This window comes from Sciurus vulgaris (assembly GCF_902686455.1).
Source record: "Sciurus vulgaris genome assembly, chromosome: 15".
In the NCBI taxonomy this organism is placed as follows: domain Eukaryota; kingdom Metazoa; phylum Chordata; class Mammalia; order Rodentia; family Sciuridae; genus Sciurus; species Sciurus vulgaris.
The window spans coordinates 89,840,839-89,863,772 of record NC_136476.1 but is presented as its reverse complement, the minus strand read 5'-3'; the positions used below and the strand labels follow the sequence as shown (position 1 = coordinate 89,863,772).

General features: G+C 64.2%; 2 protein-coding genes across 14 annotated transcripts; one reads left to right on the top strand and one right to left on the bottom strand.

Moving 5' to 3' along the window:
* Positions 1–339: 339 nt before the first annotated feature.
* On the top strand, positions 340–10,271 carry AGPAT2 (1-acylglycerol-3-phosphate O-acyltransferase 2). The gene is made up of 6 exons (XM_079113680.1): positions 340–596; positions 6,707–6,840; positions 7,207–7,382; positions 7,551–7,646; positions 8,729–8,801; positions 9,517–10,271. Exons 1-6 carry the CDS (start codon positions 415–417, stop codon positions 9,690–9,692), a joined length of 837 nt encoding a protein of 278 aa, XP_078969806.1. The 5' UTR covers positions 340–414; the 3' UTR covers positions 9,693–10,271.
* A 431-nt stretch (positions 10,272–10,702) lies between these two features.
* On the bottom strand, positions 10,703–22,905 carry EGFL7 (EGF like domain multiple 7). 13 transcript variants are annotated; one of them, XM_079113673.1, is made up of 12 exons: positions 19,462–19,664; positions 18,680–18,794; positions 17,805–17,892; positions 15,776–16,007; positions 14,311–14,432; positions 14,000–14,116; positions 13,023–13,138; positions 12,728–12,823; positions 12,489–12,653; positions 11,914–11,975; positions 11,173–11,335; positions 10,703–11,065 (listed from the first exon to the last, which is right to left on the bottom strand). In XM_079113673.1, exons 4-12 carry the CDS (start codon positions 15,977–15,979, stop codon positions 11,043–11,045), a joined length of 1,068 nt encoding a protein of 355 aa, XP_078969799.1. In that variant the 5' UTR covers positions 15,980–16,007; positions 17,805–17,892; positions 18,680–18,794; positions 19,462–19,664; the 3' UTR covers positions 10,703–11,042. The 13 variants fall into 13 exon arrangements, with proteins under 13 accessions (XP_078969799.1, XP_078969800.1, XP_078969801.1 ...); XM_079113674.1 differs by lacking the exons at positions 18,680–18,794; positions 19,462–19,664 and adding an exon at positions 22,319–22,905 and having other exon boundaries at positions 17,805–17,895; XM_079113675.1 differs by lacking the exons at positions 18,680–18,794; positions 19,462–19,664 and adding an exon at positions 22,319–22,905.
* Between the last annotated feature and the right edge of the window lie 29 nt (positions 22,906–22,934).

Below are 22,934 nucleotides of genomic sequence, written 5' to 3'. Positions count from 1 at the left end.
TGGTTACTCAGTAGCAGTTCAAGGGCTCCTTTCTGTAATGACCGACTGGCACGATGGTCACGTCGCCCTCGGGCCGCCTGCACGCCCTTGGGGAGCTGCGGTTCTGGGCCCCGGGACGACCCAGGGGTGGGGCGGCGGGCGGGCAGCGCTAGAGCCCAGGCTGGGGTCCCGAGAGGGGCGGAGCATGGCCCGAGCCTCCGCAACCCGCGGCGCAGACACGGGGTGGGTGCCCCGGGCGGGGCGGCGGGCGGGCCAGTGCCCGGGGCGCGGGGCGGGGCGGGCGGCCGCACCTAGCCGCCTGCGGCCGCGCCTCCCTCCACCGGCCGCCCCGCCCTCCGCCCTCGCAATAAGGGGCGCGGGCGCGCGGGGAGCGCGGGCGGCCGTCGGGGCTGGGCTCGGGCGGCGCGGCGGGCCATGGAGCTGTGGCCGTGGCTGACGGCGGCGCTGCTGCTGCTGCTGCTGCTGGTGCAGCTGAGCCGCACGGCCAGGTTCTACGCCAAGATCAGCCTCTACTGCGCGCTCTGCCTGTCCGTCTCCGCCGTGGCCTCGGCCGTCTGCCTGCTGCGCCACGGCGGCCGCACCGTGGAGAACATGAGGCAAGGGCCCGGCCGCGGGCCGGGGGGGCGCCCGCGCCGCCGCTTCCGCTTCGCTAACTTTCCGCTCTCCTCCCCTCTTCCTGCCCCGCCCGCTGCCGCCGTCCGGGGCGGAGAGCGTGGCCCAGCGCCGGGCGCCCGGGGTCCCCGGGAGCCGGCGTCACAATGTCCCCGCGCCCTTGCCCTGGCATTTACTCGGCTCTGGCCTCCCTGCGCCCGCCGTGGCGCGCCGGCCGGCGGCGGGGGCGGCTTTCTGGGAGGAAGGGGTTGCGCCGCGCGGGGAGAGGCCCTGTCCTGCTTCACCCACGGGAAACCGAGGCCGCTTGCTGGGCTTTCCCCAGAGCCACTGGGCGGGGCGCGCCCGGGGCAGGGGCCGACCCTTGAACTCCCCCTGGGGCCGCTGCCCATCCGCAAGTGATGGAGGAGCCTTTGCTTCCTTTGCTGTCTTGGGCAGGTGGGGAGACCTGCGAGGAGCTACTTCCGTATGCGGGGAGGTGTTGGCCCCTGGGGCCCCGCTCTCCTTAGCAGGGACGGGAAGGAAGGTGGCAGTTGCTGAGAGTTTCCTCTGGACACCTCCCAGAGCTGGGAAGCTTGGCCCCGGTCGGGCACAGGGAGGGGGCAGTCTGGGCTGGCAAGAACACTTGGGGGCTGCCTGGGAGGGGCCCTTCCTGTCCATCAGCCTGTTCCCCATCCCCAGGGACTGTTGCTACATTTCTCTCTGCCCTGTTTGGACTGTCCAGCTGGTGGCTTTTGCAATGGCCTCTTGACTGTGGCTTGGCATAGGGGACATTGTGGTCCCCAAGGCCCTACCTCCCCCTTAGTTACAGGGACAATGGGTGAGGTGTCCTGACTTTCCATCATCCCTGCCTTTTGTGGGTCTTGGCAATGGGGAGACAGTGCTTGGCTGGTCTGTATTTCATGTGTCCCGAGCCCTTCAGGGAACTTGTGGCTTTGCCTGAGGAGCCCAGATGCAAAGGGAGTAGAGAGGGGGTGTGAGGCAGAGGAGCCAGGTGTTCTGTGATGACCCAAGCCCCTTCGACCAGATGGCCCAGGCCAGTATCCAGGGGCGCAGACCCCGGGGCAGCCCAGACATTTTGCTTCTAATAGGTAGTTCTCAGTTCCTGTGTCCTCAGGCCAGATGCCCTAGGCCATGCACCAAGCTCTGGAGGCTGGGATGTGAGATATAGGCCCAGCTCCCCTGCAAGCTGGGAACTGTCTGAGGAGAGAAAGGGGGCTCCATTGGGGACCCTCCCTAAGTCCCTGGGCACTTCAGATCAGAGTAGAGGCTGTGGACTCCTGGAAGGGGCCCTCTGGGTTTGCAAAGTACCAGGCAGTATACTCCTTGGGGTGACGCCCTCCCCAGGCCAGGCCAGCAGGTGTCCTGGGCCCTACGTTTTCAGCAAATACGAAGTGGGCGTCCCGGGAGCCCAGGTGTTTTGCGTCTGCCCTGGTGGCCTCTCTACCAGCATGTCCTTGTTTTGGAAAGTCCTGGCCTGCTCTTCAGTCTGCTGCTCCCCAGGGGCCGAGTTCAATCACCAACTGCCTGCTCTGTGGTGTGGATGGACCCAGTAGGCTGGCCAGGCTCGCACTGGGCCCTCCTGTCTCACCCTCTACCCTGCCCTGCGCAGCCATCAGCCTGGAGAGTCTGGACAACTAGAACCCTGGGGCCCCTGGAGCCCCTGGAGCCTCTCAGGGTCAGCACCCAGATAAAGGACCCACAGCCTCTGGGACACTGCTGGGTCACAGCAGGTATTTGGTTCCTGCCAGCACGTGGATACCCTAGGGGAAGGGAGGGCTGGAGCCTGGGAGCCCACAGCCCTGCCCTTTGCACCAGGCTCCCAGAATCCCCGCGATGACGCCCAGCAGTGACAAGGGTGGGGGTGCTGTCAAGAGAAATGCCTCCAGGCGGGCCACAGGGAGGGCTTGAAAGGCAGAGTCGGGGTGCAGTCCCTGGGTGCTGGTCAGATAGGCCCAGGAGCACGGGAGGGGGCACTCGGGAAGGGCTGCTTTGTGGATGGATGTTCCCCCATTTCAGGCCCCTCTTGGGCTCTGACAGGCAGAGTCTGGCCGGCCTGTGTGCTGTAGATGCCTGGAGTAGGGACTGCCATGCTGAAGAGCCTGAGGCTGAGACTCACTTTGAGACTAAGGCGTGGTGGCAGGATGGGAGGAGGAAAGCTGAGTGTCAGGGTCTCAGCCGGGGGAGGCACAGCGGGGCTTGGAACCCATAGGCAGTGGCTCCAAGTGCTCTTTGCTTTTGCTCTGTGCCCACCCCAATGCTAGGAGCTGGAGGCTGGTACTTGGGGAGTCCTGAGCTCTGGGAGGGGCTGCCCCTCTGCTCCCTCCCTTTCCACTTCCCCTGTGCAGTGGCCATGCCCTGGCCTTCCTCCGGGTACCAGGCAGGTGCCCACGGAGTCCTTCCCTGTGTGCTCCTAGGGTGCTAGGGCTGGGTGGCTGGGAGAGGCCCCAGTGGCACCCATGCCATGCAGGGAAACAAAGCCCAAAGGAGCTCTGTGTATTAGGATTGGGATCAGATGCAGGGCCAAGAGGCCCTAATGACAGGTTCCGCTAAGAGGGAAGGTTATTTTCTTGGGCCCCAAAGGAGACCAGAGCTGGGCTGTGCCCTGCGACCCCACCATTCTTAGGGTCCCAGACGCCACTGTGGTGGTAGGAGAGGAAGGTGACAACAGACCCATCTTCTCACCCCCAGGTGACCAGGACCTGGCCCCCCAGTAGCTTGTCCCCTGCACCTGTGCCCACACCACACTTGGAGAGGGGAGAAGGGGCGTTTCTGGGCCCTGGATCCTGCGATATGCACATGGATGGGGACTCAGTGCAATTGCTGGGCCCTGGTCCCAAAGGAAAGGAAGTCTGCCCTTCTTTGCTTGAGGTGTCGAGGGGACAGACTCTCCTGCAGGCCTAGGGGAGCTGGTGGGAGGGCTTTGGGGAAGCCTGGCTCCCACCTCCCACAGCCTGTCCTCAGGCCCCACCCACCCACATTGCTCAGACTAGAAACCCCACCCCCTTGTGCCCCAGTTCCCTGGCACCTGTTGGAAAGCTCCTAGCTGTCTGGTGGCCTTGTTGGGGCCTCTTGTACCCTGAGCCATCAGCAGCCCTGCCTGCCCTTTGCCAGAGGGCTGCCCCAGCTTCTCTCAGCCTTCTGGCCGGTCTCACCTAAAGAGTGTGCCTGGGTCTCCGGGGAGCAACCCAACCCAAGCCCAACGGCCAAGGGCAAGGGTCAGTTGGTGGCTGTCCACGAGGACAGCCAGGCTGGTGGCCTGGTCCCTGGCCTTGAACTGCCTCCGGCTGCTGGAGCAGGTGCTGGTGGGAGGGGCTGGGCAGGTCAAGGCACCCTTTGCTCTGAGTCACTGTGGTCCATTCCTGCTGGGTCCTGTTGTCACAGCCACCACTGGTCCTCAGGCCAGGGTCGCTGGCTCATAGCCTTGTGGAGTGGCGCTCCTGTGCATCCTTCCGCTTCCCAGGTAGAAACGGAAGCCTAGGCAGTCAAGGGCACTGTCCCAGGCCACATCTGGGAAGAAGGGAGCCAGGCCCCAAGTCCACCTGACAGCTGTCAGCAGTAATCCTGGAGCGCTGGGCTGGGCACTCGGCACATCCCTTGGGCTTCAGGTGACCCCAGCCCAGGATGGTACAATTTATCTTCTATTTTACTACAATTAAGAAAGTGGGAGCAGGGGATAGTGCACAAGTAGAGTGTGTGCCTTGCATGCCTGAGAACCTGGGTCCATCCCGGGACTACTGGAGAAAGGGAGGGAGGGAGAATGGAACCGGTGGTGGCCGACACCACTGCCAGAGGGGACCACAGTCCCTTTCCAGATGTGGCCTGAGACCACCCACCACCCCCTGCGGCCAGCCTCGGAAGTGCAGAAATTTGTAGTAAGGTTGTAAGTTGAAGATTCCTTATCCCAAGTGCTTGGACTAGAAGCTTTTCAGGTTCCTGATGACTTTGAACTCCAGAATGTTTACACATACATAATGAAATATCCTGGGGACCCAATTCTAGACGTGGACCGTTTGTGTTCCATGTGCACCTTTTACGGGTAGCCTGGAGGAGATGTGCGTGGCGTTTCCAGTGCACCTGCGTCCTGACTGCAGCTTCTTGCACGAGGTGGGGTGTGGAAGTTTCTACTTGTGTCATCTTGCCCAGAATCCTCAGGAGTTTGGAGCATTTGGGATTTTGGATAAGGGATGCTTGGCCCGTGGGAGCCCCCACGCGTGCTGGGCTGCGCTGTAGCTCACGCAGAGCCCTTGCCTAGCACCGCAGCCCTAGTCCACTCCCAGCACCAAGAACGGAAGTCACACGAATGGCCTTCGCAGTAAGTGATCTCTACCAAGGTATCCCTCTGCCTTGGTGGCTGAGAAGTAGCCTGGAGTTCCTCTGCCTGGCCTTCCTGGTACCCCGTGGGCATTTCTGGTTCTCAGACTCAGCATTCAGCCTCCTGCTGCCCGAGGGAGAATTCCTGGTGGAGCTGCTCAGGGCTTCTAGTGCTGCCCCCATGGAAACCCTGACCCTGGCCCCTGCCAGGGCCTCTTTCCCCAGCCCTGGCCACACCTCCAGGCCATCCATCTGTGCCAATAAGAAGAGTGAAGGCAGGTTCTTGTTTCAGTTTACATTTTTTTGATAACCCATGAGTGAGTTGCTTTCTGTCTTTATTGGACATTTGCCTTTTTAATCTTCTTGTGAATTGCCTGAGTGTGTCTCCTTCCATCCTCACTTGCTCCCAAGAGCTGTGATTTACAGGTGGGAAAATGGCATGGATCCAAAAAAGCCAGCCAGTTCTCCCTACCAGTGTCCAGGATCCAGGTCCTGCCCGTAGCCCCCAGTGGATGGGATGGCAGGCAGGTCTGTCCTGGAGAGGAGATGCCCCAGCTGGCTGAGGCCAGCAGATCTGAGGAAAAGACGCAGGCTTCTTGGACCCAGGAGCAGTGGCTGTCTTAGTCTCCCAAATTAAGCCCTGTGACTCTGGGAGGCACAGGTCCCCCCGAGTGAGAGCTGCCCCTCCACTGGCATTGGCTCCATGGCAGGACAGCTGGGTGGAGCCTGGGCTTTGGTCATGGAAGAACCTGTCCTGTGGGATTCCACTTCTGCTAGGCTTCCAGACTTAGAGCTGTGCAGGCAGACGGGAACGGCGGTTTCCAGGGGTTGGGCAGCCAGGCAGTCTGTGTGGGAAGATGGGGCTTCTCTGGATGGACATGGTGAGGGCGGCAGACAGGCGGGCCTGCCTGATGCACAGCGCCAGGCTCCTGAATGTGGTCAGGGCCGTGTGCATCATGGTGTCTTGCCTTAGTCCAAAAGCCTTGGTTTGAGTGAGGCTCTGGCTTTGAACCTCTGCTCTGCTGTGCTCTCAGTGCTTGGACCCTATTCAGCTACTTGACTGACCTGTGGACAGGGGTCCCTCTTCCCCTCAGGACTGGGGGGATCACATGACAGGGGCTGCACTGATCTGCATGGACAGCAGAGTGTGTGGGACCACAACCCCCAGTCGGCGGCACATCATCAGGCTCCCTGCGGGGGGCTGTAGAGTGAGCCTGTGTTTTCGGGCTCCGTCACCCCATGGGCTAACCTCTTCAGTGGCAATGTCCTGTCCCAGGTGTGGGCAAATCTGGGCAGATCAGGAGGGCCAAGGCCACCCCAGCCCCACATCCCCCTGGCCTGGTCACACTGTGGACACAATCTGGGGGATGGACTGGGTACAAGAGACTTGAGATGCCCCTTGGGAGGCCAGGCCTCTGCAGGATGCTGGGCCCTTCTCGCTTCATCTCGCCCATCACTAGCCTCACCCACCTCTGGGTGGTCCCCACCTTCCTGCCAGGCACGCTCCCTTGGGAAGGCCGAGTGACCATGGTGCGGGAGAGGCAGGCAGGCCCCGCCACCCCGCATGCAGTGTCTGACTCTGGAGCCTCTGTCTTGTCTTCTGCTGTGTGGCAAAGGCAGGCTGGGCCTGGAGGTCTGTCCACTGCTGGCGGCCCTCCAGTGTCTCCCATCCTACCCCACACAGCCAGCACCTCCTTCTCCCCAGCTGGCCCCCACTCCTTCCCTGTGCCTCATGCTGAGCCCCTGGCCACTGACCTCTGCTCACTGTCTCCTCTGCCCCCAGCATCATTAGCTGGTTCGTGCGGTCCTTCAAGTATGCCTACGGCCTTCGCTTTGATGTCAAGGGCCGGGAGAAGCTGGAGGTGGACCGGCCCTGTGTCATCATCTCCAACCACCAGAGCATCCTGGACATGATGGGTAGGCCGACACGGGCACGGATGCCCCGCCCCTGGGGTGGGGGCAGGTGAGCCAGGCTCTGGTGGGCTGGGAAAGTGTCCCTGCAGCCACTGGCTTCCCCCAGACTGGGCAGTTATAGCAGCTGGCACCTGTGCCTGAGACTGGGCACAGGGCTGTGCCGCACCCCAGGCTGGGAGATTGTTTGGCTACCTCCCCCAAAGGTGACCAGGCCAAAGGCCAGCTGGTGGGTAGGTGGGCAGTGGGGAGCAGTGGGCCAGCCCATGTGAGAGGCTCAGCCAGCTGACAGTCCTGTCTGTCTTTCCCTGTCTCTCTGCCTGTCTGTTTCTCCTCTCTGCCTCTCCCTGGCTGCCTCACTGCTGTGGGCAGGCCTCATGGAGATCCTCCCCAGGCGCTGTGTGCAGATCGCCAAGCGGGAGCTGATGTTCCTGGGGCCGGTGGGCCTGGTCATGTACCTCGGGGGTGTCTTCTTCATCAACCGGCAGCGCTCCAGCACGGCGCTGACCGTGATGGCTGACTTGGGCGAGCGCATGGTCCAGGAGAACGTGAGCCTGGGCTGCGTGTGCTGCTGGCGGGAGGGTCTGTGGGTGGCAGGGGTGCTCGGGACCCTGCTCCAGGCTGCATGGTCCTGGGAGGGGCAGGTGGCCTCCCTGGGTGGCCCAGGTGGCAGGCAGGGTACAGCCCGGCCACAGCCAGAACCTCTCTCCTGGCAGCTCAAAGTGTGGATCTACCCTGAGGGCACGCGCAATGACAATGGGGACCTGCTGCCCTTCAAGAAAGGTGCCTTCCACCTGGCTGTCCAGGCCCAGGTAGGCGGGGACCCAGGTCAGGGTGGCCTGAGGCTGCCCGTTGCAGCTGGGGCTTGGGAAGCCCTGCAGTGGGTGGGGACAGGGCCTCGCCCCCAGTGCTGGAGGTGCCCGAGGGCCCTGCACTCTGGCACTGGGCAGTGCTCCTCCAGCCCACAGGGCCAGTGCACGGGGCAGCCTGAGAGCGTGGGCTCTGGCACCCCTCTCCAGCTGGTGGGCGCAGCCTGCCTCGTGTGGGCCCTTGAGAAGCAGCGGCAAAGGCAGGAGCCCGTCCCTGCTGGCCTGTGCTGAGGGCTCCTCACAGGCAGTGGGCTGGCCAGGGCACCGGCCTGCAGTGCAGGCAGGGCAGGGGGAACTGGAGTCCGCCTCTGGGTCTTGGCTCCTGGTCCTCAGCCTTCAGGGTCAGTAATGGGGCCCAGAGTCTGGGGGTCCAGGGTGTATCCACCATGGGGCAGGGGTCTCCTGGAGGGTGCAGGGGGCCCACCAATCCCTGCTTCATGCTGGGGAGACTCATGTTGAGGTGAAGCCACCGTCCAGGGTCAGGGAAAGGGTTCTCCAAATGCTGGACTGGTCATAGTTCTGCCCCCATGGTGGCGGCCTCCAGGGCCCCTGGGGCCTGGCCCTGAGGCCACACACACCTTTCTCCTGAGGCTCCCCAGCACCTGGGGCTGGCACAGGAGTCTGCCTCCAAGCCCAGCTCTGCCCGCAGCCACTCTGCTGTGACCGGGCCTCCATCCCGGGTGGAAGACACTCCGCCTGGGCCTGGGGCTGAGCTGCTTCCACCTGGCCAGTGGCAGTGGGTAGGGGTTGCACTGGCGAGGCCTGGAGGAGCAAGGTCTCCCAGCCAGCTGTGCCCCAGGCCTGTCCCTCTGCAGTCTGCCCGCCATGTCCGAGGCTCCCTGACAGTCTGGTTAATGATCACCCCAGGTGCCACCTGTCACCGGCAGCTCTGACCGTGGTGCCTTCCAGGATTGTCAACGGGCTCCACCCCTCCCCGGGCAGTGCCACACTGGACTTCTGGGGAGGGGGACAGATGGAGGGGCGGGCAGGGCAGGCGGTGAGGCCCTCAGCCCTTGTCCCTGCAGGTGCCTGTGGTTCCAGTGGTCTACTCCTCCTTCTCCTCCTTCTACAACCTCAAGACCAAGCTCTTCACCTCCGGTGAGCCTGCCAGCTCTTCCCACTCCTGAGGGGCTGCTCGGTGGAGTCACCCGCTGGGGCTGGCCTGTCCCCTCACTGCTCTCCTGTGGCCCTGCCAGGCAGCTGTAGTGGGTCTGTTTTGCAGAGGAGGACACTGAGGCTCCAGGAGGGTGACTGGCCCCAGGCATGTGCACTGGTGGGACCTGTGAGGCCCTCCTGTGCTGGAGGTGGATGCTGCGCCGTCCAGCCTGGCCCCACGTGGGCAGCCCAGGGAACCACCACTGCCACAGAGCTTGTAGCCTCTGCCCCTTCCAGCATTGTTGGCCTCCAGGCAGGGGGCCCTGACCCCTGTTTCACCTGGGTGGGGTCAAAGGTTGAAGGCAGTAGGGGAGGAGCCAAGCTCTGTCTCCCATCTGACCCCACTGCCCACACCACTGAGGAGGCCAGAAGTCGGGTGCAGTGGGGCTGACCAGGAGGGCAGAGGGGGCTTGCTGGGAGTGGGAATGCTGTGTGGTGGTGGCAGTCACGGGGGGACCGTTGTCAACCACTGGGTGCACTCTTGGGAGCTATCTTACTGGTCAGTGTTGCCTCAGCCACAAGCCCACAGTGGCCAGGAGCTGGGGCCAGCCTAGCCCTCCAGGCCTGGGTCTCAAGGCTCAGGCAGTGCAGAGGGTGGTGGGGTAGGGCGAGGCTGGGCAGCAGCAGGGCAGACCCTGACACTGCTACCCCACCCCAGGAACGATCAAGGTGCAGGTCCTGGATGCAGTTCCTACCAGTGGCCTCACCGTGGCCGACGTGCCCAAGCTCATGGATACCTGCCACCACGCCATGAGGAGCACCTTTTTCCACTTGTCCAGGACTCCCCAAGAGAATGGGGTGGCCGAGGGGCCTGGTGTCCAGCCAGCCCAGTAGCCCCAGCCATGGTGTGGGGGACCTGGGGCAGGGCAGGTGGGAGGCAGAAGGCTAGGAATGGACAGAGGGACACCACACCCCCTCCCAGGCTGCCAAATATCACCGTGTCTGGCTCCCTGGCTCCCTGGCTCTCACTGGGACCCTAGAAGCAGGAAGCCCTCTCTGTCATTGGCCTCCAACGAAGGCCCCTGATATCTCTTCCAGGAGTCAGATGGACCTTCCCAGTCCTGGGGGCAGGGACCTCCCCCCATGCCTGTGCCTCCAGGATCTGGTATGTGGCCTCAGGCGGGCTGAGCCCCAAGGCCACTGGGGAGACTGGAAGCCCCTGGGATGTCAGAGCTGAGGCCGTGCCCCTGCCCTGGCCCCAGGCTCCCTGGTATGCCTGCAGGGCTCGCAGGGCGCAGAGTCAGGCTCAGGGGTCCAGGCCATGGCCTGCATCAGGCCTTCAGGGGGAGAAGGGGCTGCTGCCTGGGCCACAGGGAGCTGGAGGGCAGGGTCTGCAGCTCCCACCGGCTTCAAGGACATCTGTGGGTCAGTGCTGTGCTCAGTTCTTTTTTATAAATGAACTCTTGAAAGTAATTGGTGAGTTGTGATCACTTCAGAGGGTGTCAGGGGCTTTCCTAGGCCTTGTTCAGGGATGCAGGGTGACAGGGCAGTAGAGCCTGGCTGTCTTCCAGGCTGCCTGTGCTGTCCACCCAGGGGTCCAGTGAGAAGGTCCAGCCCCAGCAGGGGTGGGCCAGTCACCCATAGTGCCTCCTCCTTCATGGCCTTGTGGGGTCCACACAGCTAAAGGGGCGGGATGCCTGTGGGCCTGGAGGCGAGGGACAGAGGCTGGAGACTACCTCTGGCCTCTGTCATAAGCAGGAAGCTCATGACCACCTGCCTCAGCCTGACAGAAAGGAGCACCCCAAGTGTGGTGTGTGGCGCTCCTTTCCCTCTTCCCCGCTGAGGCAGGGGTCTGCGTGGGGCAGCATCTTCCTCCCACCCCAAATCCATCCACTGACAGCAGCTCAAGTCTTGATTTTATTCTGGCAGAGATGGAACAGGCCTCTGCCCTGGTCCACGCAGGCTGCCCAGTGAGCCCCAGCCCTGGGCATGAAGCCTCCGTACCTTCCCTGGCCTCAGACCCACCAGGCCCTGTAAAATCCAGGCATCGGAAGGGGGGTTCATGCAGAGGACCCCACCTCATACACAGGTCCTGGGGGCCTCCCGAGGGAGGGGGACAGAGCAAGGGCCCTTCCCAGCCTGCCCACAGCCAGCACCAGGTCCGGCCTTGGCCCCAGCTAGAGGACTGTCGGGCTGTGGGGACCAGGGCGTCAGTGCAGCCTGCAGTGTGGAGTGGGTGGGTCCTCACAGCTCCTTCTTGCATGAGCCTAGAGGCAGAAGAGGGGGCTGGATCAACAGCCAGCCTGCCTGTCCCCTGTGGTGGCCACACTGGCCCCAGATGGTTCCCAAGCTTCCAGGTGGCTGTGGCACTCACAAGACCCCAGCTGCTCCTCCAGGAAGGATATCTGCTCACTCAGCGAGTCAATGCGGTCCAGCTGCTGCAGGGAGTGGGCCAGGAGGCGTCCAGGGTCCTGCAGCCCCTGCTCCACGGCCCGCGAGGCCAGGCTGTGCAGTGGAGCGAGCACCAGCTGCAGCTTCTGTGGACATGCAGGAGGCCGATGACCCAGGGCCAGCCCTCCCACCCTTCCCCAAGAACTGGAGGAGAACCAGGAAGGGCTGGCAGGGCTGGCAGGGCCCCCACCTATCCCTGGCCACAGGGCTCTGCTCGCCACTAGAGGGAGCTGCTGTTCCCGAAGGGACAGAGGCTGGGCTGGCACTGATGGACATCAGACAGGTAAAGGCCTGGGCACCTGGTCGTGAGGCCTCAGGGTTCCAGCAGAGGAATCAGAAGGGTCTCAGAGCCCATGGCTCTGTGGGAAGCCCAGCAAGAGCTTGGACTTGTGTGGAAGTGGGGGTGCGCTCTGGGCCTGGGCTCCCGCTCCAAGTGTGGCTGGGGGGTGGGTGGTCTAAGCTCGGTTCCTCCTGGCCTAGGAGTCCCAGCCACTGTCCCATTGCCCCTGCCCACAGAGCCCCTGGGCTTTCAGCAGAAGGAAGCAGCGCCCTTTGGGTTATCCGTGGAGCCCCACGCCCATCCCTCGCGGAGAGCCATGTCCCAGGAGGCCATGGGAGTGTGTGGGCCTCCATAGGGCCAGCCAGGCCACGCCCCAGGCCTCACCTGCTCCAGCGTGTCTACCCGGGACTGCAGCCTGCGCACCTCCTCCCTCACTGTGGGCACCCCTGTGGGCAGGTCCAGGTGCGGTCAAGAGGGCAGCCCCCACCCCACCCCGCTCCACCCCACCCCCCTCCACCCCACCCTGAGGCTGGCCTCTGATCCTGAGGACTGCCTGGCATGTCCAGCCCCCACCTTGCCCCTCGGTGTGGGGCCAGGCTTGCTGTGCTGACCCGGGGTCGAGGTGCTCCTGGTGCGGGGCTGCTGACGGCGCATTATTACTCACGGTACGAGTTTGAAGTGTCACAGCGCGTACCAAAAGTAATAATGCCCCGTCACCAGCGGAGGACGGCGACTCTCCAGGCTGCTGGCACGTGCATCTCTTGGCTGAGGCAAGGCCCTAGGAACCTCCCCACAGTGCTTTCCAGAAACCTGGGGGGAAGGGCCCCTGCTCCTTCTGCCCACCAGAGCTGCCCACCCGCCCAGCACACCTGGGCTCATCTAGGCCTGGCACACCAATAGGGTGATCCCCCCATGGTCCCAGGCCAGGCCCAGCAGCAAGGGTGGAAGGGTGAGCTCACCTGTTGTGTGGCCCAGGGCCACCCTGGGGGGCCCTCCCTTGGGCAGGCAGAGTGTCCTGTCTGCAGATGGGCCGTGCCCCTCCCGACACTGGCACCAGTAGCTGCCTGCAGTGTTGACACAGCGCTGGGGACAGCTGGCTCCTCCAGTGCTGCATTCGTCCACGTCTAGGAAAGGGGCCTTAGCAGTGCCCGTAAGGGGCCTTCCCCAGGGCCCCTCAGGGAGGCACAGCCAACCTTACCTGTCTGGCAGGTGTCACCCTGCCACCCTGCAGGGCAGTGGCAGTGGCCTGGATGGACACAGCTCCCTCCGTTCCCACAGGGTGGCTGGCATATTGCTGTGGGCAGAGGAAGCCTGTCACCAGTGCAGGGTGACAGGGCCCTGCGTTGGCAGCCAGGGAAAAGGGTGGTCTGCTTAGGGGGAGAGCAGGTGCCATGCTGGCCAACTGTGAGTGGGAATCCTGGCGCCAGGTGACCCCCAGGGCTCTGTGTGGCAGGACCTGGGGATGGCAGTGTCCTGGGACCTGCTGCCCTCACCTGCTCCACAGGCCCCAGGGAGCCCACTGGTCCTCTTCCAGCCAGGGCAGCAGGCATAGCGAGGCCTGGCAGGGGCCGGCTCAGGGCTGCGGCGATAGGCGGTCCTGTAGATGGTTCTGTAAGGGGGGGGGGGGGGGGGCTCAGAGGGGCTGACACACTGGGTGGCCCAGGCCAGTCTTTCTCAAGATAAGATGTGAAGGGCACCAGTAGCTGGTGCCCACTTGGCCTGCCAGCGTCTGGGCACCAGAGCAGGGTCACTCCCAGGTGTCCCCAGAGGTTCTCTCCCCCAGGGATGTCAGTTCTGGGTCTCTGCACAGTGATTCCCTAGGTGGCCGTTCAAGTGTCGAGTGGGATTCTGAGGAAGCCTCAGCCCTGCCTGGCACGGAGCAGGGACAAGGCCCAGACCTGTGTCCTTCCCTGGCGTCTGGCACCGGCTGCTGCTCTTCCACACCAGCACTCCTCCAGCTCTGGGGTGCAGCAGGCCCAGCACCCCAGCAGCAGCTCATGAACCTGGGCTGTATCAGACCCGTCCTGTCCCTCCCTCAGGATTTCAGGGGGCAGGCACAGCTCCCTGAGCTCAGCACGAGGACCCTGCCCCGCAGCTGGGCATGTCAACCCGACAGGATGTCTGGGCGTCTGGGCCGTGGTGGGCAAGATGACCACTGGAGCCCTGTGCAGGACCAGGGGCCGAGACAGCTTCCACCCCAAGGAATAGGAGGCTTTGACCAGGGGTGCCCAGCTTGGGTGGGTGGACTGGACACCCTGGAAGCTGAGGGTGCAGATGGGTGCACAGCCCCTGGAAATGTGGGGGGTGCCCTGGGAGGTGGCATCCTCGGACTCAGACAACTGAGATCCAGCGTCGGGAGTCCTGCTCTGGCCTCGGCTTCTCATCTCACGGTGAGGAGCCCTCTCAAGCCAGGTGGTTGAAGGTGCCTTGGAGGGTTGGCCCTGGGGGTCTGGGTTGGGTGGGCACTCACCGGTAGGTGCTGCAGGCTCGGTGCCCATCGCAGGTGGTGAGGAGGGGCTGGTACACTCGCTGCACAAAGGACTCGGAGATGGGACCCCTGGCGACCCCCACTGCACACACCCTGCGGCTATGGCAGGGCAGGGGGTCAGCCGGAGCTCTAGAGCCAGGACCCACCCAGCCTGGGGCCCATGAGGAGAGTGCTTCCCAATGCTGCCCGGCAGAGCCCACAGTGAATGCCCTGAGTGTTGGAGGCTGCCTTGGGGAGGGTGTGAGGGCTCCTGGCCCCAACCCCAGCACCCTGAGGCCCAAGCCCTGGCTCACCTGGGTCTGTAGACGTGCCCGGTGCCTCCCACTGCCAGCACCAGGAACCACACTAGAAGCAGCTCCCGGGAGCCCCACATGTCCTGTGTATCCAGGTGGGGTGGCCTTCTCCTCTGGGTGGCCTGGGCACAAAGCAGGACCCCATCAACCCTCCTGCAGACTCCTCTCTGGCCCTGTTGTGAGTCTATACCTTTGGCTTTGTGAGGCCTGCCCGGCTCAGCCACTTGCTGGGTCCTCCCACCAGGGGGAGAGCCCCCAGGGAAAATGCCAGCTCCTCTGCTCCAGCTGCCCTAGTCAGCCAGGCCAGCCCTTGCGGGCCAGAGCCAGGCCGCTGTCCAGGGTTCTTGAAGGAGGCACTGGGCCTTCTGGGCTGTGGGGCTGAACCCAAGGGTACCCAAAGCTCCAGGTAGACCAGTCTCCCCTCCTTCCCCTGGCTGGTTTTAGGGCCCTTGTGGTCACAGGAAGTGGGGGCCAGCTTGACCTCTGCTCTGTCTGCTAACAGGGTGTTAGCGGGCAGAGCTGGAATTCAGCCTAGCCAGGAACTTGTCACCCCATCACAGCCCTGGACTCTGATCCTTGTCTGCCAACAGAAAGCCAGTAGGGGGCCCCGTGGGGCTGTATGAGGTGCAGGTATCTGGCCTCCACCAGCAGGTGCACCACAGCCAGGAGACATTATGAGGTGCACATCCTGAGACCAGGGGAGGGGGGCTGTGGCTAGGAGGGGCATCCCTCCTAGTCTGGAGTAGGTGTGCAGTCTCTGGTGCTCCCAGGGCAGTGCCCCACTGGCCCACAGCCAGGGGAGTAGGGAGTACCCTGCAGTGAAGATGTCCTTGGAGCCCATCTCCAGCCCTCTCCTGGCTTTGGGTGGGGGCCAGGGAGGCTGGGGGAGGCTACCTGAGAATGTAAGAAACCCCAGTCTAGAATTAACAGTCAATGATGCTGAGGGTGGGCTTGGTGTCTGTGCAGAGGGGCGGGGCAGCTGCCCCCTGTCCTGTGGTAGCCAGCCAGGGTGCTGAGTTCCATCCAAGGCTGGTCATGGTGCTTTATCAAGGGCTGGGCTCCTCCCCGTGGGCTGCCCTAGCCCTGTAGCCCCCTCCCCACTACACTGGTCAGAAAAGGGCCAGGAGACCAGCAGGGTGGAGCTGGGAACTGAGGACTCAGCTTCTGCAGACACCATGAAGGTCTGTGAGGCCCTTCCTTGGCTTTGACAGCCTCGAGTGGTTACTGAGCCCTGACTGCCGGCCAAACCCCAACCAGAGGAAAAAACAAGCCTGTGGGGGCTTCTTGGGTCACTCAGCTGGGGGTCAGCTCCAAGCTGGGGCCCTGCATCACTGGGTTCTGGGTGGGAAGGCAGCTGGCAGGCGAGCTTCTCACACCCTGCCTCTGCTGAGGTAGAGGCAGGGGAGGCCAGGGTCTGTGAGTGGGCAGGTAGTTTCTTGACAGGGGAGTGTCCTGCCAGTCAGACCTGGCTAGGGAAGATTAATCCTGGGGGTTGTCCCTGGGGGAGGTCGCAGTTGGAGGTTGGCCTGTTGGTCCAGGCAAGAATCAGATGGTCCTTGGGAGTAGAGCCCAGGAAGAAGCGGTGGGCCAGCAGCCTCAGTGGCCTGTGGTGGGCAGGGGGATGTGGAGCTCGGCCTGGGGGCGGCCCCTTTTCGCCACAAACGTTCATCCACAGCACCGGAGGTACTTCGGGCTGTCTAGAAAGGGAACTGTGCTTAAAGACACTCGATTTTTGAAAGTCATGCTTTGCCCAAGGCCGGAGGAAGCCGGTGCAGCCGTAGGCTGGCGGAATCTCCTTTCCCTTCGCTGTTCAGCCACTGGGGCCCGGGGCGCAGCGGGCGGGTGGTGGCGTCGCCTCCAGGTTGATAAGCAATCAAGTCCCCACCGCCTGTAACCAAGGGCCCTGGCCGCCACCTCCCCTCCCCGCCTGGCCACCCACAGCCCACAAGGGTAGGGGGAGGCTGGCTGCGCAGTGGGAGGGCCCCGCCACCGTAGGGCGAGGGCCCCATCCCCTCCCGCCAGGAGCCGGTGTCTGGATGTTATCGCCCAGGAGAGGGTGGAGGGGCGCGGGAGGCAGGGAGACCCGACGCGCTCGGCGGGGACGCGCTCCACTGCCCGCCTCCCGCCCCCTCCTCGGCCCTGTGCGGTGGGAGCGCGGTGGAGCGCGACACCCCCTGGACTGCCCGGCCGGCCCGCCGGGCTGGGTTGCGGGGTGGGGGCCCCGAGACCTCGAGTCAGGCTTGGGGGCCGCAGGCTGGGGGTCGGGGTGAGGGGCCGCTGCGCCCGGTCGCCAGCAGGGGGCGCCGTTTCGCAAGGCCGCTGGGTCCATTCCTTGGGCGGCCGCAGGACCAGGGCTGGGCGTGGGGTCCGCGAGCCCCGCGCGGCCCAGCCGCGGCCCCCGCGCGCTCACCTCTCGGGTCCCCGCGATCGCTCGGCGTAGCCCGGGTGACCGCCCCCAGCTCCGTGCCCGGTGGTCCCGGCCTCCCGGGTCCCGCCTGAGCGGCCCGCAGACCCCGGCCCCCGGCGCCCTGCGCTCCGGGCCCCCGGCTCCCTCCGCACTCACCGCGCGATCCCGGGCGCGCACGCGCCGTCGCCGCCGCCGCCGCCGCCGCGCCGAGGGGGCCCCGAGCCCCGCCCCGCCCCGCCCCCGGCCCCGCCCCACCTGGCGCCGGAGCCCGGCCCCCGCCCGGTGGGCTAGCGGTCCCGCCCCGCCCCCATTGCGCGGATGGGGAAACTGAGACCCTGCGCGCGAGGGTTCCCGCAGGCGCTCAACTGGTCAGCGAGAACCCGGGAATCTGGGCTCAAGTTGGCCTCTGAGCGCTGCCCCGCACCCCTGAGTCCCCATCGCGTGTGCTGGTCCTCCCTGAGCCCCTAGCCCCGCAGCAGGTAGGACGCCTGGCTGGTGGGGCCACCGGACTGCCTTAGTGCTGGAAGCGGGATGCAGCTGAGGAGTGCCCACTCCGACTCTATGCTAACTCTAGCCTCCAGAGTGATCATCCCAGCCGCCAACCCGCCAGCCTGCTGTATTCGAGGAGAGGCTAAATCTGACCGCCACCCTGCAGCCACTCATGGGGACCTTCCTCCCAGAGACCCAGTACCTGCCTAAGATCTCAGAGCAGCGCCCAGATGGGTCCTGGGCAGGACCCCCAAGATGCCCTCCTAACCACAGTATTTGGTTTTTTGGGGGGCAGTCACCATCATTGAGAGTTCCTCCCTATGAATTGAAGGCCCCACATCCCCGTGGTCACCTCCAGAGGTCCCTAGGCTGATCACCTCTCTTCTGCACACTTCAATTTCCAAACCTGTGTTCAGGGCTAAGCAGTCCCAGGAACCCGCCTAGTTTATGACTACATCTCCCTGCCTGCCTGTCACCCCACCTCACAGCTCCCTGAACCTGAGCCTGCCCTGGTCAGGCGATGTGTGGACACGTGTGAGGTGTGCTTCTTCAAGGCCAGGCCCTGTGGCTGCTGCCTGGAGGCCTGCTGAGAACTCACCAAGTGTGGGGGAGCACCTCATCCCCTGGAGCCTGGAGACAGCTCTCTTCTCCGCCAGGGGGTCACCGCGACTCACTGGTGCCAGGGGCTGCTGGTCACAGATGGCATGTGGATTAGTGCCTTGGCAGATCCTTGGTCTCCCTGAGGTCCAGGGGCTGGGAAGGGGCTCAGAGTCCAGGCTCTGATGTGGCCATGTCACTGCAGCCTGCTCTAGGCCTATACCCACCCTGGCCTATACCCAGGATAGAGCTCTAGGCTCTATCCTGCACCCACCCTGACCCCATCAGGTCCCCAGATGAACTGGCCTCTTGGTTCTGCCCACAGGAGACACATGGTGGGTTTGGGCTCCCACCTGTAAAATGGGTTGTTGCCTCCAGCCCTGGCATGGGCTCAAAATCTGGCTCTAAGGCTCAGGTGCAAAAAAAAAAAGCCTGGATGTGGAAGGAGGGCCTGTGACGAGTGGGAAGCCGCAGCTCTGAGCTACAGCGTGCTGAGGAGCACCCCACAGCCAGGCTTCACCTTTCTCCACTCAGCGGCCTCTGCCTGGACCGTCAGATCCCAGAAGCCCCTGAAGACAGGTTGAGGGGAGGCCGATCATTGGGAATGGGGGCTGGGTTTCCTGATCCCCTAAATCCAAGAGGGCAGCTCTTTCCCTGTCCTGAGCAGCGAGCAGGGCTTGGAGGCCCTGGGCAGGAGAGTGCCCTGCCCTGTCCCCTGCCCCATCCTCATCCCTGAAGCACTGGCCCTTTGACCCTCAGTCAGCTGTCTGCCCCTCCTGCCGGTCAGGTAGAGACGATGTGGCAGAAAGGGCAGCTGGGAGGTGCTTCACTGGTCCTCCTGCCTTACCCTGGGCTGGGGCCTCACCTGTTCCTCACCTGAGCAGTGGGCCTTCTCTGACAGACCTCTAGTCAGGGCACCAAAGACAGAGGTGGGGGCTAAAGCCCAATGCCACTTTGGGAGATTTGAGACCTTCTGCACCTGACTTAGGAGCTGGGGAGCAGAACAGGAGGCTTCCTCAGAGTACAGGGTGGGCCAGCACCCTGCACTGCATCCTTCCAAGTTGTTCCTGAGATTGAGCCCCTGAAGCCAGCCCAGCAGGGGAGGGATGCTACTCCCTGCCCCACATGCTGTGCCCCAGGATGTGCAGGTCATCTGGGCTGCAAATTTGGCTTTGGGGTTCCTCCCCTGGGGCTGATCCCCAGGCCAACGTCTTTCCCTGATTTCCCGGAGAGTGTTGTCCACTAGGGGAAAGCTAGGAAGACCCCAGCCCTCAGCACACCTGGGTCGTAGCAGAGGAGTAGTGAGGGGCACCAAGCGAGGCCCTCCCCAGGGCCCAGCCAGGCCAAGATTTGCTGCCGACCTCAGGGGTTCCTCTGGGGAAGCAGAGGGGTCAGAAGGTGAATCTGTGAGCCAGGCTATGTTCAGTCTCCCCTGCAGGGGCCCACAGCCACTGCGTAGCCAGGGGCGAGGGCTTGGATCCCAGACTGGGCCACCCACTAGTGATGCTGGGCCAAGGGCCTCAGCGGAGACGGCACCAGCTGGCAGGGCAAGAGAGTTGCCCCTAGGGCAGCCTGAGGAGCTGGCAGGCCCTAGCCCAGCTGGGGTGCTCAGGCCCTCTCTGCCCACTCCCTGCCCCTGCAGGTTCACCCTGCCATACCTGATGCTGCCCAGGCTTGGCCACAGCCACCACCACTGGCTGCTTGGGCCAGGCATGGTCCCTGCCCCTTGTGGGGATGTTGGGCCCAGACACCCCAAGGCACCTCCTGAGGCCGGTCGCCAGTCCTGTCCGCTGCGGCCTCCATTTCGACCCGCAAAGTGGCCAGTTAGGGCATGGAGGCTCCTCCCGGGCGAGGAAGGGCGGCTTTTTATGCTGGGTCCCGTGTAAATCGGGATTGGGATGGGCCCTTCCCGACCGGACTTCCTGTGTGTGTTCTCTGCTGATAACGGGGATCTGTCGGCGAACAAACAGGAGGCTGGGGGGCGATGGGGGCTGCCGAGCGAGGGGCCAGTGGGTTGCCAGGGAGGGGAACTTCCCCTGGGACTTCTCAGTTTATCCCTGAGGCAGCCATTGAGCAGGCTGCGGCTTGGCTGGCGACCTGCAGGACAGGGGCAGATGGCGTGGAGCCGGGCCTTCCCCCAGCTCCTGCCTGTGGCAGACAGAAGGGACCTTCTGCATCTTTGGGCCATCCCTGGATGACACAGTGTGGAAACTGGAGGGGTCCGACCCAAGGGAGTGGCCAGCCATACTGGAGGCTTGACCAGTGGGTCAGGTGGTGTGTGGCAGGACCCCACAGGAAAGGAGTGGTCGTAGGACAGGCTGCAGGTCTGAGAACAGCCTGTCCTGTGGGTCCTAGACCCAGGTTTGGTCCTGCTGAGGGGTGATGGGAGGGCCAACTGGGAAACTCCAACCTTCTCCAGGACCTTGAGCTCCTTCCCGAGAAAGAGCTGCCTGCAGATAGTAAGCCCTGCCCTGGAGATGGGCAAGGAGACCCAGGGCCCTGTCCACTTCACAGAGCTGTCTGGGTGGAGGGTGCCCAGGACCTAGGGGCCCACAAATGCCCTCAGCTCCTGTCCCTCCTCACTTGGCCTCTGGCAGGCTAGCCGGGATGCAGGAGCCTTTGGGTGGCCAAAGCAGGGGCTCCTGGGATTCCCTGAGGTCCCACCCCAGTGGGTGTCCAGGCTGGGCACGCAGACCCTAGTGGCAGGTGGGGTGGGAGGTACGCTGTGCTGACTACTGTGGGCTGGGGGTTCCCAGGAGTGGGGCCTCGCAATCCCGGCTGTCCTTGGGGCAGGAGCCCTGCTTCGAGGTCAGCTCCTGCCTGCCTGATGCCTGGGAAGCCTTCCCTCTCTGGCCCCAAGAGTCTCCCTGGCTCCCAGCTCCCTCTGTCCCACCCAGATGGTGGGGCTGAGAGGGAGGTGGGAGAAGCTTGGCAAATCCCTGCTGGGCCACGGTGTCAGCAGGGCCAGCCCCTCTCCACCCCCACGGCCAGGGAAGGGGCTGCTGCAGTCACCAGGCTGTCAGGGAACAGGGGCTTCTGACTGGGGTCCCAGGCCTGAGCCTAGCCCCTGCACAGATGGTGCCCATCTCTCCCAGACCTGTTTCCCCATCTGTTCCACGGGGACAGGAGGGTGCTGGACACTGGGTGGTGACGGAAGGGGGCTCCTGGCACGTGGGTGTTGTTGGCCTGAGTGGGAGGGGTCTGGAGCCTCTTTCAGGAGATGTCCCCCCTGCCCCAAGGTGGGAGTGGACCGGCAGAGCAACTCATCCCTTATCCTCTGCCCCGCCACACTTGCCTGCCTGGGGTCTGCCCTAACTCCCGCTGGCCACGCCTCGACCCCCTGCCTCGTTTAGCCCCCAGCCCCCCCACAAGGTTTCATGCTGCCCCCCAGGGCCGGGTGTCCCACCTGCATGGGCCTGCGAGGCCTGTGCCTCAGGCTGAGGCGCCCCTCTGCCTCTCTCCGTCCCAGCCCCACACCCAGGGACTTGCTCTGGCCTCCAGGGGAAGAACCACCACTTGTCCAGGCTGGCTAGATCCAGGCCCTTTTGTGTACAGAAGGGGAAACTGAGTCCCAGAGAGGGGAGAGATCCAGCCCAGGTGAACAGAGGGGAAAGCAGGGCTCAGCTCTGGACTCCGCTCAGAAGCAGCGGTCCTTCCTTTCTCAGGAAGCCCAGCTCCTCCTCGCCTCCTGCCTGGGCAGTCCTTGCTGGGGATGGCAGGGGCTGGAAGTACTTGGAGGAACTTGAGTGTTGGTAGTCCACCCCTCCCCTGCCACTCAGCAGGAGCGGACCCTGTCGGTGGCGGAATGGTGGACTCGCGTGCTGGAGGGAGTTCTAGTCCTGGGCCCCCACGTGTCTGGGTACCTGGTGCAGGGTTTCTAGGTGCCAGTCTGCTGCCCACCTGTCTGTGGGCCTCTCCTGATGAGCTCTGCCTCCCCACCGCCCCTCCCAGCCAAAACCAGGACCCACCCAAGGGAAGGGGCCTTGGCACAGGGACCCAGAGTGCCAGGCTTGCCCTGCCTCCTGACTGAGCTCCGTGTGGGGTGCTCCTCCAGCCTCCCCCAGCCCTCGGGGGACCTCGAGGAGGTGGGCAAGGGTCTCGCTCTGACACTGGGGGTATGTCTGGAGAGAGGACTCAGGACAGGCTGGTTCTTCCCACCCACCCTTCCCTGCAGGTGCCCACTCCTGCCAGGCACCTCTGCCCTCTGACGACACTCGCTGGGAATCACTGACTGCTTCGGAAGGCGTCCGTGCGGCCCCCCACCCAGGCCTGTGCTCCCCCCACTGCAGGAAGGAAGCTCTGCCCCCACTGGCCTCCCCTCGCAGCTTCAGAGTGGGGGCCTGCGGGCTTGCTCCCATCCGGGCGCCCAGCCCTGAGCTGGGCCGCACCTGCTCAGGGTAGTGTTCAAGGTGGGACAGGCTGTGCTGGGGAGCTGGAGCTCTGGGCCCCGCTGGGCCTCAGTGTCCCTGTCTGTCCCCACCTTGGGCTAGATCGTCACAGATGCCTCCAGCCTACCTGTTAGCATGCTGAGGTTGCTGGCAGAGGGGAAGCGGGCACCTCGCATCCACAGTGTGCAGGCCAGAGGGCAGGAGGGCAGGTTCGGTGGGAGCCCTGGCACCTCCTAGGCCCATCCTTGGCTCCCTTACCGCTGAGCTTCTGGCCTCCACAGCCCCAAGACAGGGTGGACCAAGCCCCGGGCAGAAGCCGGCATGGGCATCTCAGGTGTGAGGCCTGGGGCAGTGGGCACATACGTGCGTGCTGGGCTGCAGGAGGAGCGGCCCAGCAGGGTGCTGTGGAGAGATGGGCTTCCTGTTTATCCTGTGCAGCAGGGTTGGCCTCGGGGACAGGATGGCTCCGTCAGCCACGGCCAGGCCCAGCCTCGTGCCAGATGTGGCTGAGCCTTCCCATCAGAGGCTGCGTCTGGCCCAGTGACTGGGCCCCAGTGAGGGCTGGAAGGGAGGTGGCTGGGCAGGGGTCACCATGAGCCCGAGGAGCTGACCACTCCTAGGCCAGGCCAGTTCCAGAGGGAGTGAGGACTTAGACAGGAGCGAGGTGGGGCCCACAGCTACCCCAGGCCCTGGCCCTGCCTCAGGCCCTGGGTGTCTGAGACCCTGTGTGCACTGCTGTGTGT